General features: G+C 42.4%; 1 protein-coding gene across 1 annotated transcript in view; it reads left to right on the top strand.

The window, feature by feature from the left end:
* The window catches only part of LOC119486779 (Fanconi anemia group A protein-like), a 38,238-nt gene extending 25,340 nt beyond the window's left edge, over positions 1 to 12,898 (top strand). Inside the window, exons 35-42 of the mRNA XM_037767152.1 lie at positions 366 to 481; positions 1,474 to 1,633; positions 3,448 to 3,510; positions 4,136 to 4,229; positions 4,385 to 4,460; positions 10,969 to 11,119; positions 11,224 to 11,322; positions 12,499 to 12,898. Of these exons, the coding sequence (XP_037623080.1) occupies positions 366 to 481; positions 1,474 to 1,633; positions 3,448 to 3,510; positions 4,136 to 4,229; positions 4,385 to 4,460; positions 10,969 to 11,119; positions 11,224 to 11,322; positions 12,499 to 12,597 (858 nt within the window). The 3' untranslated portion in view covers positions 12,598 to 12,898. The remainder of the gene's footprint in view (positions 1 to 365; positions 482 to 1,473; positions 1,634 to 3,447; positions 3,511 to 4,135; positions 4,230 to 4,384; positions 4,461 to 10,968; positions 11,120 to 11,223; positions 11,323 to 12,498) is intronic.
* Positions 12,899 to 13,034: the final 136 nt, after the last annotated feature.

Below are 13,034 nucleotides of genomic sequence, written 5' to 3'. Positions count from 1 at the left end.
TTGGTTTTATGGTTTCTCGTGCATTCCTGTCAAATGATCTTCTTAAAAATAAAAAATCTGCCAATGAAGAGTAGTGTTAACTAAGCATTTCACCAGTTTCCATTGCAGTTTTTAAATTTTGTTATGAAAAATGTGTAAATGAGTAAAATGACTAGGTAAGACCATAGGGTAAGACAGATGTAACATAAAGTAGTACGTAAAAATGAAAGCCCCTGCAGTTGTACATCCTTACTGCATTATTTTGACAATAACATGACATCATGATTATATTATATGAGTAGGAAAGTCATGAAATCAGTACTAATCTCCTAAATGTTTTTGTTTTGTTTTGTGGTGTGTGTGTGTGTGTGTGTGCATGCGTGTAGCACTGGTTGGAGCGTCTGTCTCCAGTGCTGTTGTCACTGTGGCATCGTCTGTGTGATGGAGAGCCTCTACCAGAGCAGCTGCAGCTCCTCACTGACTGTCAGACCTGGGCCTGCAGGTAAACCACCATCTCTGAATGTGTGAACCACTTCGCTCACTCCATGCCACAGTTTAAACATTTGACTGTTAGTGTAAGAGATGCACTCAGCTTTCAGTCAGTCAGCTGTCAGTTTTGTCTCTCTAGTGGTTTATGTGTCTGTGGTAAGTCGTTTTAACATTTAATAGCGGAGCTTGACTATCAAGAATCAACATTACAGATATCCAGAATTACATTTTGACTAGTCAGAATTCTTATTCCAGATATCTATAACGTCATTGTGACTAGTCAAAACAACAGTTAGAGATATCTGTAGTTCAGTTCTGACTATCCTAAATAACAGTTACAGATATCTCAAACCTCATTATGACTAGTCAGAGTTGTTGTCATGACGTTGCTCATCAAGGCTTCCCTTTGGATATATCGGCCCAACAAAGCATCTGAACAGTGTCAGCAGAAGCTTCTGCTAACTTGGATAGTTCGGTAAAGTGTGAAAGATATTCACAGATTCAAACTTCACGGAACAATAACTCATAAGAGAAACATAGTTAAAACACCAACGAGGGCTCTTTCTAACCGTAGTAAAGTAGACAACAAGCTACAAGCTCATTTTAATCACGAGCCTTTAGTCCTCCGAGCTGGACACATAACATCGGTCTCTATGTGCAGCCGGCTGTGAGACGCTGTGGATCAGATAGTTCGAAAATGATATGAAATAGAAAAAGAGCTCATCATCAAGGAATCTGTGGCCAACGAGAGTTTTGTTCACTAGAGAGTTGTGGTAGAAATTTTACAGCGTATTGTAGATTTATTGTCTCCAGACACACTTTATAACACCATAGTATGTTTGAATAGCTTACATAGCAACGGTCTGTTTTACATAGCAACGGTCTGTTTTACATGACAACGGTCTGCTATAAAGAAATGACCATAAAACGCCGTGATTGACCAATCAGAATCGAGTATTCAACAAAGTTGTGTAACCGTTCTAGTTAATTCTGTCTGGTGTTCAGTTTGGAGAAGGGGCTGTCGTCGTCACCAGTGCCTGCAGCTGCAGCTCTGCTGCTGGCCACCAGCCTGCATCGTGCCTGGCGAGGCCGCGGGTGTGACGAGCAGGGCTTCAGTGCTGCCCTGAACATCCTGCGACCAGAGAGGGGCACACAGTACCGTCAGGTGAGAGCAAAGAACTCTCTTGTATTCATCACGTCATTTTTAACACCCCTTAGTCAAAGCCAACCAGTGTGTTTGTATATTACATTCAAAAATGTATTTTTTAAATACAGCAAAGTTACACTTGCTACAGCATGTTGCTACCAAGATGAAGAATGTTGAACTCATTTCATATAGGTTAATGGCAGCCAGTAATGGTGGTTAAACTGTATTCCATAAATAATTAGTGGGTTTGTTCTTTATTACATTATCTCTGATCATAACCTGACCTGCATACTAATTATTATTACTGAGCCATTTTTCTAAGAAGGAGAAAGTACCAACAGACTGGCAAGAGGGCTATCTGGTCAAGCTCCCCAAGAAAGGAGACCTGAACAAATGCTCTAACTACAGAGGAATCATGCTTCTCTCAGTGCCAGGAAAGATATTCAACAGAATTCTCCTGGAACGAATAAAGAAAGCTGTGGACCCACTGCTAAGAGACCAGCAAGCAGGCTTTCGGCAGAATAGATCATGCGTGGACCAGATCGCAACTCTCCGCATCATAGTTGAACAGTCATTGGAATGGAATTCTCCGCTATACATCAACTTCATAAACTATGAGAAAGCATTTGACAGCGTTGACAGAAGCATCCTCTGGAAACTGCTCCGCAGCTTCGATACCATGGCATTCCAGAAAAAATGGTCAACATAATCAGGAACTCTTACGCAGGGATGACCTGCAGAGTTATCCATGGAGGACAGCTCACCAGAAGCTTCCAAGTGAAGACCGGCGTCAGGCAAGGCTGTCTACTGTCCCCTTTCCTCTTCCTCCTGGTTATCAATTGGATAATGAAGACCACAACAGCACAGAGGAGAAACGGGATCCAGTGGACACTCACAACACAGCTAGACGACTTGGACTTTGCTGATGACCTGGCTTTGCTGTCTCACAGTCGACAACAGATGCAAGAAAAGACAACAATACTGGCAGACACATCATCACAAATAGGCCTCAACATCCATAAAGGAAAAAGTAAAGTCCTCAAGGTCAACACAACCAGCGAAGACTCAGTGACCTTGGAGGGAACAGCACTGGAAGAAGTAGAAGCCTTTACATACCTCGGTAGTGTCATCAATAAACAGGGCGGAACGGATGCAGATGTCAGAGCCAGAATCGGCAAGGAAAGGGCTTCATTCATACAACTAAAGAACATCTGGAGCTCCAAAGAAATCAGCCAGCGGACAAAGCTCAGACTCTTCAACTCCAACATTAAACCAATACTCCTCTATGGTTCAGAGACGTGGAGGACAACAAAGACCACAACAACAAAAGTACAAACATTCATAAACAACTGCCTGAGGCGCATCTTAAACATCCACTGGCCGGATACCATCAGTAACAATGATCTTTGGCAGAGAACAGGTCAAAAACCTGTTGAAGAAGAGATCAGGAGATGGGGATGGGGATGGATTGGCCATACACTCCGGAAACCCGGTACCAGCATCACCAGGCAGGCCCTTAGATGGAACCCACAAGGCAAAAGAAGGAGAGGCCGGCCCAAGAACACCTGGCGCAGGGACCTTGACACAGACATCAAACAGAGCGGGCTGACATGGAAACAACTGGAGAGGAAAGCCCAGGACAAAAGACTCTGGCGGACTGTGGTCAACGGCCTATGCTCCACAAAGGAGCGATAGGCTTTGAATGAAATTTAATGGATTTTTCTAAGCCTCTGACAAACTCAAGGCCTCATTAGTTCTCCTACACTCTAAAAATGCACATTGATTTCCACCTTTTGTATATTTACCTGCTGCTGTCTCATTTCTTTGTCCAGGTGCTAGTTTTTCTGCTTTCCCTGTGTGTAAACGACTATCTGTCATCACTCCTGTATCCTCAGGTAATATAATAATAACTCTATTTAATTGTCCCTGCACTGTTCCAAACAATATCCACCAGCAGGTTATGTTCAGATGTAGTAAAGGATTTATATGCAGTTAGAGAGACAGGTCTGTCTGAGGCCTGGCTCCGGTTGATAAAACCCTAATGAGCAACATGCACACTCACATACAAGACCTGAGAGGACAAACGTGTCTTTCTGACTCACTTGTTTGGAAATACAACATAGTCCAGGAAGGAACAGAACTTTTTGGTTGTGGAAATGCAAAATTTTCACTATGAAAGTGATGGATATAAAGCAACGTAGGAACTGAAGCGTACTCTGCTGCTGCACTCTCTTAATGAGAGTGTCAGACAAATGGCTAAATTTGTTAATCTCAATAGTTTGACATTTATGTGTGTATATATTGAGGCCACAATTTACTAATTTGTGCTCACAAGATATAATTTGTTCCCTCAATTTAATTAAATCGTTCCCATGTTTTGGTTCATTTGTGCACACGAGATAAGTGTATATAAAGAGAGAGCCAGCACAGCGCACCCCTTTAAACACACTATTTGTTTCTATGTCTCCTCCAACAGCATGAGGGAGTCTGTGTAATATCTTTCTGCAATTATTTCTGCAGGAGAGGAGCCATCAGAAAGCTACAAATTTATGCACCGACCTTCTGTTTGTATTAGTGGACTCTGCTGACTGGCTGCTCATCTTTAAATCAAACGGTACAGTGTATACCTTCTACCTTATTGCCAGTTCAGTCATTATTTGGCACATTAAATCTAATGTTAGCATTAGCACTGACATGAAATGATTTTGCCTCGTATATATTTATGCAATGTTAAATTTGTGGGCTGTATGTTTTCTTTCTCAACTCAAGAACGAGGTGTATACCAGTCGATCACCATGGTGACATCAGAAGAGTTTACCCGACTGATGCCTTGGGCCTTCTACAGGTTAGTCTGAGGCCCTGTTCACACCTGGCATTAGAATGCGTCTCCACATGCGTCTCCAGTGACCATTTGTGATCCGATCTCACTTCCCCGCTCTCGCTCTCTGACAGAAGACAGTGTAGGGTAGTCCAGTAATTAAACAGTAAAGTTAAGCCACCTCTACACACAACAAACACCGATATCCATCTGAGAATAACTAATAATAATTAATGTTAAATATGAATAATGAATAATGTTGTGGGATTATTCCTTATTCATGGGGTATTTGGGGATTCAAACATGATTATAACATACTTATGTACAATAAAATAAATAATAAACAAACGAAGCATTGGAATAGTGATTTGGAGGTCGAATACCATGGACACCAAATAAGTTTGGATCCAGTGTGATTTCACGACAAACTATTTTCAGTATGACAGATGTTTTAGTGAGGAAAGTTGAAAGGACAGAGACTGACTGACTGTAAACATGTACAACACTGTACTTTGTGGTGTTTCAGGAGGAAAAGTGCCTCAGTTATTCTCTCATAATCACATTTCCTCCATCAGCTTTGTATGATACCCTGGAAAAAAGACAAGAAAAGACTTAGTTCATTCTTGTTTATTGATTATAGAAACCTTCAGTTTGTTCACACATCCCATCAGTAAAGTCTGTTAAATGACTCTTGTTCAATGATTTCACGTATAGATTAATTTTCATCCACACAATCAGTTTGTTTGAGCAGAATCTCAGCAATGTAACACAGAATAATGATTTCCTTATTGATTATGATCATGATAATTACAGTTTTATTAAACATCTTAGTAACTCGTTTGTACGTCGATCTGGACGACAACATTTAGTCTGCCAAACAAATAAATGTGATTCTAGATATCTTTACAAAAAGTGGTGAGAACAGAATATCTATGATAAGAAATAAATCACTAGACCTTCCTTTAAGACCCGTGCAGTGGATGAGAAACAACAACACACATATATACAAATATTCATCAAACATTTAGAGCACAGAGAAATTTACATTTTCATGCAGATAAATATCAGTTCAGGTGAACAAAGATCATCATGAGCAGTGAAACAGACACAGGAAGGAGCGCCACCTGAAGACACTCACACATTTACAGAACAACTCATGAGAAGATGTCAAAGCAAAGAGTGTAGAAGCAAAGAGACGAAACACTGCTGCTTTTTTGACAGCCGCCGCTGCCGCCATTTTGGACTGAAAACACTTCTTATATTCATATTTCATTATTAAGCACAAGCCGTTTTGGGGGAATGTGACAATAGAATAGAAATAATTTAGTTTTACTTTTGTACGACACTTTGTAGGCGGATGTTTTACTGGCGTCTGGTAGTCGCTTTCAGTCCAAAATGGCGGAAGTGTAGCTTTGCTGCTGGGCGCTGACGTTGCAATGGAACAAACAATTGACTTTCACTTCTTGGTAATAAACGTTCTTTGGTCAAAGTACCGCCCATAATGTTTGATTGACAGCTGACCTCTGTGCAGTGAAGAAATGAAAAGAAAAATCAGCTCTGCAGCAACAATGATGGACACCAGATAAGTTTAAAGGGACTCTATGTAAGAATCAGAAATTGCTTGTTAACAGCGACACCTGTGACCACTAAGTCAACGAAAGTCAGCGGTGTCTCTACATAGACATGAACGAGCATTGATCAAAACAGTGAGGCGACACACGTCAGCTAAAACCACAATATCACTATATTTCACCTGCTTGGCAGTAATGTTAGCTGACCAGACGGAGGTCTCTCCATGAATCAATGCTGATACTGTGTTTTTCTGCTTCAGCCTCCCGACCGCGGTCAGAAGGAACAGGGGAGAGACCGGAGTTTTGGTCGGAGACGATAACGTTACTCTTCTGCAGTGTGTAGTGTGCGCGCATGCACGTGAGAGGTGGAGCAAGTGAGAACGAGCGCGGTGTGTGAGTGAAGGCAGGCAGAGGAGCAGAATACAGCATCGACTCCGGCCCTGGAGACCAAAGCTACGGTCTCCCCTGTGTCTTCTGTCCGTGGTCGGGGGGGCTGAAGCAGGATTAGTTGAAACTGTTTTACAAGACGGGCTTCACTAGATATAACTTTGCGGTTTAGGTGCTTCTGTGTAGTTTGTGTTGGAACAGCGTAGCCACACGCGAGCGCGCATGGGACACCGACCCGCAATGATTTATAAGAGTGTAAGTGTAAGAAGTTACAAACAGTCCCTTTAAGAGTTAAAACACAGAATTGAACCCGCTGTCCCTTAAACGACTTCTGTCTATTTGAGTTTACACAACTCAGCAGTGACTCCATAATCTAAAAACCTAAGTCCAGCATAGAGAGGCTCAGTGAATTTGGTCTGGACTCTGTGGAGGAGAGTCATGGTTTCAGAGACGCTGTAGAAGGACAGAATACCTACACTGTGATCCAGGTACACTCCTACTCTGGAGGACAGAGGACCTGAGACGGGGGTTTTGATACTGTTGTACAAAAAGCTATAACTGAGTTGGTTACAATCTAACGCCCAAGATTTGTCATTGAATCCAAAACATTCATTCCAACCCCCTGCTCTACTGATACTCTTGTATGCGACTGCTACAGAAACTCTTCCCCCTCTCCACTCCACCTCCCAGTAACAACGTCCAGTCAGACTCTCTCCACTCTGGACCTGATGACACCATCCAGTGAATCTGTCTGGGTGACTAAAATAAGACTGTTGTTGACTCATTGCTGTTGCTTTTCTGTTCCCCTCAGATAATAACAGCAGTGTGTTTGCTGTGTTTGGATCCAGTGTGATTTCTCGTGAATATTTTAAGAATCCAGCTCTGGTCTTGGGCTCTGGTTGTGACAGTAAAACATCCACTTCAGTCACTGTCTGTGAGACGTTTGTCCATTTCTCTCTCAGAACGTCCTGTAGTTTATCTCTGACTTCTGACACAGCCGCCATCACGTCCTCAAAGTAGCGCCGAGGACGGATATTGATGCTGGATGAGTGTGTAGATTCACTGAGCGGTGACAGTGAGGGGTAGTTGAGTAGAAACTGATTGTGATCCTCTGTGTGTGAGAGCAGCGTCATCTCAGCGTCTCTCCTCTTCAGCTCAGTGATCTCCTGCTCCAGCTTCTTCTGAAGCTCTTTGACTCGACTCACTTCACTTTTCTGCTGGGATCTGACCTGCTGCTTCACATCACAGCTTCTTTTCGCCATGAGACGGATCAGCTCCGATAAGATCTTCTCACTGTCCTTCAGGGCTTTATCAGCAGAGCGATTGACAGCCTCCACCTCCTGTTGGAGCAGCTTCACATCTTTCTCTCTGTCCTGGATCCTCTGCTGGATGTTGAGTCGACTCACCTCCAGCTCTCTCTGCCTCTCGGTCCTTTCTGCTACAGCTGAGACGGTGTCGTGGCCTTTATGTTCATCCACAGAGCAGAGATAACAGATACACTGCTGGTCAGTACGACAGAACATCTTCATCACCTCGTCGTGGCGAGAGCAGATGTTCTCCTGGAGCTTCTTGGAGGGCTCCACCAGCTTGTGTTTCTTTAACGGAGCTGAGTCATAATGAAGCTTGAGGTGTATCTCACAGTAAGAGGCCAGACACGCCAGACAGGACTTGAAGGCTTTCAGTTTCCTCCCAGTGCAGACATCACAGACCACATCTTCAGGTCCAGCATAGCAGTGATCAGCAGGAGCAGCTTGGAGTCCAGTCTTCTTCAGCTCCTCCACTAAAACTGCTAACATGGTGTTTTTCAGCAGGACAGGCCTCGGTGTGAAGGGCTGCCTACACTGAGGGCAGTTGTAGATTTTCTTCTCATCCTCTCCATCCCAGAAGCTTTTAATACAGTTCATGCAGTAGCTGTGTCCACAGGGAGTAGTCACCGGATCCTTTAGTAGATCCAGACAGATCGAACAAGAGAAGGTTTCCCGCTCCAGCTGAACTCCTTTCTGCGCCATTTCACCTTTCAGTAGCAACGACTGTCTGACTTTCACTCCCTGAGAAGTGATTCAAGTTTGAGCTCTGATCTAAACATCTTGTTTGTGCAGTGAATGTCAGCTCTCACTCGACAACTATGTCGGTTACACCCATCTTCAAACTGTAGATCTGAAGGGGAGGGAACAAGGAAATAAATGGACCGAGTGGAGCTGCATGTGTTTGAGAGCAGGAAGAGGAGGGAGGGGTTATCAGGCTGTGATTCATTCTAGGAAGAGGACTTTACATCCCAGGACCGTCTGGCTGTGAGGTGACAGAGCTAAACCCTGAACCAACATGACAGCCTCATTCTGAAGTGTCATCTGCACTAAAATCAACACAACACGAAATGGAATGAGGAAAGAGAGATAACTGGTTGTTCTGTGTATTCAACCGTAAGGCAAAACGTGTCGGGCACTCTTGGAAAACGGGGGGAAAAAACAGGGATATATAAGAAGGCAATCCAGGCACTCCGAAATACTAAAACAAGTGGCAACGAGGAAGGAAATATATTAAAAAGCCTTTATTGTAGAGGCTAAATTATTTTAAAAAAGCCGACATGTTTCGACCACTCTAGGTCTTCATCAGGGCTTAAAACAAACAGACAATGCGTATGACCAATGGGAGGCAATCACATGATCACCATAGTATTACAAAATATCATAACACAGAACCAAGTAATTAATGTCCATCATCAATGACACTATTCCTACTTTTCAACGGAGGCTGCAAAACAAACATGGGAGCCAATACAGAGAGGAGAAATATATATATAAATATTTTGTATTCACAGAAAATGACCATGCCAATTTTTCCTCGCCAAAATTTAGCACACGTTTGGAACTTTATTTATCCCCCTTTGCGACAAGCTGGTATGACATGGTTGGTACCACTAGATTCCTTAGATTTTCTAGTTTCATATGATAACAGTATCATTACTCTCCCGCTACCCACTACAACCTCCGAAAGATTGATTGTGTTAAAGAAATTAGTGTCATTAAAACAAATTTGTGTTAATGCGTTATCGCGTTAACTCTGACAGCCCTAGTAAATTCACAAAATTGCAATTTCTTTTATTAAAATAATAAATTGTGCACCAGCAACTTGGTAAGAAATCATCAAAATTAACAGGAATTACTATTATTATCATTATTAATAGATCGGCCCCATTGTGACCAATACCCAATCCAGCTATTTAAGTCAGTATCGCTTCGATATCCGTCCGATCCGGTATCAGTATCGGTGCATCCCTACTTTAAACAGATCTATCTTTACTGGATAGTTTTGTAGAAAAATATTGTCTGGAGCTGGAGCTCATGTTGATGACTAAATGCATTAAGAAACAACAAATAGCTGCAGTCCTGGTTGTGAATAGATATGAAGGTCAGCTCCCAGCAGTTTGACAGATGAATAGATCCACGTTTGTGTCTTGACTAAATTAATTTGAGCGTTTCTAAGTTTGTCTTTATACCGGAAACATCTGTCTGGATTGATGAAAGTGTAACGTCACAGTTATCTGTACTTTCAATCTGGATGGGTCACTAGTGCTTTTGTTTGCGAGGTGAAGGACAAGAAATTCACTCGCATCTCCGTAGTTAAACCAGCCGCTGGAGACGGACACAGGCAGAGCAGACGTAGTAACACACGCTCGTGAAGCAATGTCTGGAAATTGATTTAAATGGTTGAATGGTTAAATGAGCTGGTTTGACCATGGAGACGGGAGAGACGGCTAGCTTGGTCGTAGTCGTTGGTTGCATGGGTGTTCAGTTTCAGTGTAGTCCGCTCTCGTCAGGGACGGCGGCACGTCTAATTAAATTGCACAAATCCACAATCCTCTGCTCTGGGTTTTGGTTCTGAGACGGTGCTGTAGAAACACAGTCCAGGCTCGTCTTCTCTTCGGTTTGTGCATCAAATTGAACAACAACTGACAGTGTTGTAAAAGCTGAGCTGTCGTTGGTAGACAGTGGAGGGCAGCTTTGTTTTGCCCCTCCAGGTGGGCGTTCCCATAGGGCCGTGACGTCACGTGAAAACTATGAATAGATAAGATATATTTTAATAAAATACAGTTGTATCGACAGTAGAGCACAGAAGCTGTTTCCATGCTGCGAGGCAGACAACGATCACGTCTGTCTGTCTATTCACATGTGGAGCTCAGTGAGACCCTCGGATCCCAGCGGGACGTCAGTAGAGTCGGCGGTCCTTAATGTGGCCCAGGACACATTCACTACACACTGCTAAAAGAATGTGTCCATATGTGGCCCAGACCACCTCTGAATGTGGTCTGAGTAATCGGATCTCAATGCGTCCTCAATGCGTCTTGAGTGTGTTTACACGTGTACTCAGAGCTGTCCACTTGTGATCGGATCACTGAGGATGCATGTTAATACCAGGTCTGAACAGGGCCTTACAAGTAGTGTTTTAACATCATATTTCCACTTTTAGAGTTACTGTAGATACGACCTGTAGTTACCCGCTAGGTCAAATTCTTATTGCAGTTGCACTATGTAATATATATATATTGTATGTGTGTGTGTGTGTTTGTGTGTGTGTAGCTTGCTGCTCCAGCAGAGTGCTGAGCTGCTAAGGAGAGCTGTGTGTTGTCCAGGGTTCCTCCATACTGCTGTCCTCTGCTACATCAGTCTACTGCAGCTTTTCCTGGAAGGACACACACTCACACCGGCCACTGAACCCTCTGACAGTCAGGTGACTGAGCCTCATATCAGATGATGGTTTATATCAAGGTGATGACAAGGTCATTCAAACCCTTGTCACTGCTCTGAAGTCAAACCTATGTATTGTATTATCAGATGGAGCCTTTCCAGATCCTGAGCCACACCAAGCAGTTTCTTTTGAGAGCGATCTCGCAGACGTCTCCAACTGCTCTGTCCGCCAGCCAACTCAGACAGGTAACCAACACACACACACACACACACAGGCCCAATTCCAAACCGCCCCCCTACACCCCCTCCCTATCCACTTCCACTCCGTTCACATGGAGGGTCCGCCATATTAAGGGCCATCCCAAACCAGTTAGTAGAGAGTGGAAGTGGGTTATAAAACCCTCCAACAGCTAGCTGCATCGATGCCGACTTAACCAGCTGACACGCAACGCCGTTTAGTGTTCGTCATGGAACACAATCTAATGTCAGTTCTGTGTGACTACCGGTACAAACATTTACTGTAAACTGCTCAAAATAAGATAAGACTTTTAATTTATTCTACTTTATTGTCATACAGATGTTATCAACTTAAAGTAAATAGATTGTATTTAGGATCAAATGTGTAGTCTAGAAAACAGAAGATTGTAAAGTGTTGTATATTTATACATATAAACACAACATATATTTATTATTTTTTAACCCTATCAGCAGCTATAACCCCATAATGTATTATATCTTCAACAGTACTGTAATTTAGTGCAATAATTTGGTTTACTCCGGCATTAACACTGTGTTTATTTATACAGTACATTTAAACTAATATTCACATTTATTTATACTATTCTTGCATTTTTTTTGCATAGATCCTATTTTTCATCATTATTAATTGCATTGTTATACATATTTATGATTTATGATTTCTCTCTATATATACCTATATAATTATATACTGTATATAGAGAGAGCGAGAGATAGATAGAGAGAAATATATATATAATATAATATAATATAATATATATATATATATATATTAGTCTCTTTCTCTCTAAAACGGGAGCAAAACGTAACTCAATTTCCCTGGGGGATCAATAAAGTATTTCTGATTCTGATATTTATTTCCTGGCTGGAGAGAGGGAGGTTCGTCCCAAAGTGGCCGCTGCATTTATTCCCTCCACCTTAAAGAAGGAGCTTCATTGAGCTGTGAGTGTGACTACAAACGGAGTTCACTCCACCACGGAGTGGGAGGGTGGAGGGGCCGGATTGGAATTGGGCCATAATGTACACACAGTACACATCTGTACTATGCCTCTTGGTAAGATCTTCTATTGACAACATTCACTTATCTCTCTTCCACTCCTCCGTCTCATCTTCATCACTCCTTCCTGTCTGGTCTCTCTGGTGGTGGGTGGTTTCCTGGTCCAGCTGGAGTCCCAGTGTGCAGACCTGGACTCAGAGGTGGCAGCAGCTCTCTCTGGACACTTGGACCGTCACAGCCTCAGCCCAGAGATGGACTTCCTCTGAAAAGCTGCTGAATGACAGTCTGGAAGAGAAGCTGTCCGACTATCCAACCCAACTCTACATCTAACAGAAACACTGTTCAGATTTGACCAGTTAAGTCTATACTAAATACTCTCAGCTTTGTAAAAAAAACATTTTATTTATGTTGTTTTAAACATAATGCACGCAGGACTTTATTTTACACGTGGACATCTGAAGCCCTTTTCACTGTTTACAATACAGATATAAACTCTTAAAGAGTACTTAGCATTGTAATAACTTAATAAAAATCAGTGACATAATAAAAACTGAACTGAATCATCAACAAGTGCTTCACATATATTTAGGTAACAGGAATATTGCATTATTAGGACTTACAACTGCACATTCTTTTATATGTGGCTGCTACTGTGTACTTCAGCTATCAAATTAAACTCTCTGTATAGATCCATATAGTCCAC

The sequence above is a fragment of the Sebastes umbrosus genome, chromosome 4 (assembly GCF_015220745.1).
Source record: "Sebastes umbrosus isolate fSebUmb1 chromosome 4, fSebUmb1.pri, whole genome shotgun sequence".
NCBI lineage: Eukaryota > Metazoa > Chordata > Actinopteri > Perciformes > Sebastidae > Sebastes > Sebastes umbrosus.
Note: the sequence above shows the minus strand (reverse complement) of the source record. Positions and strands in the feature narration are given on the sequence as shown.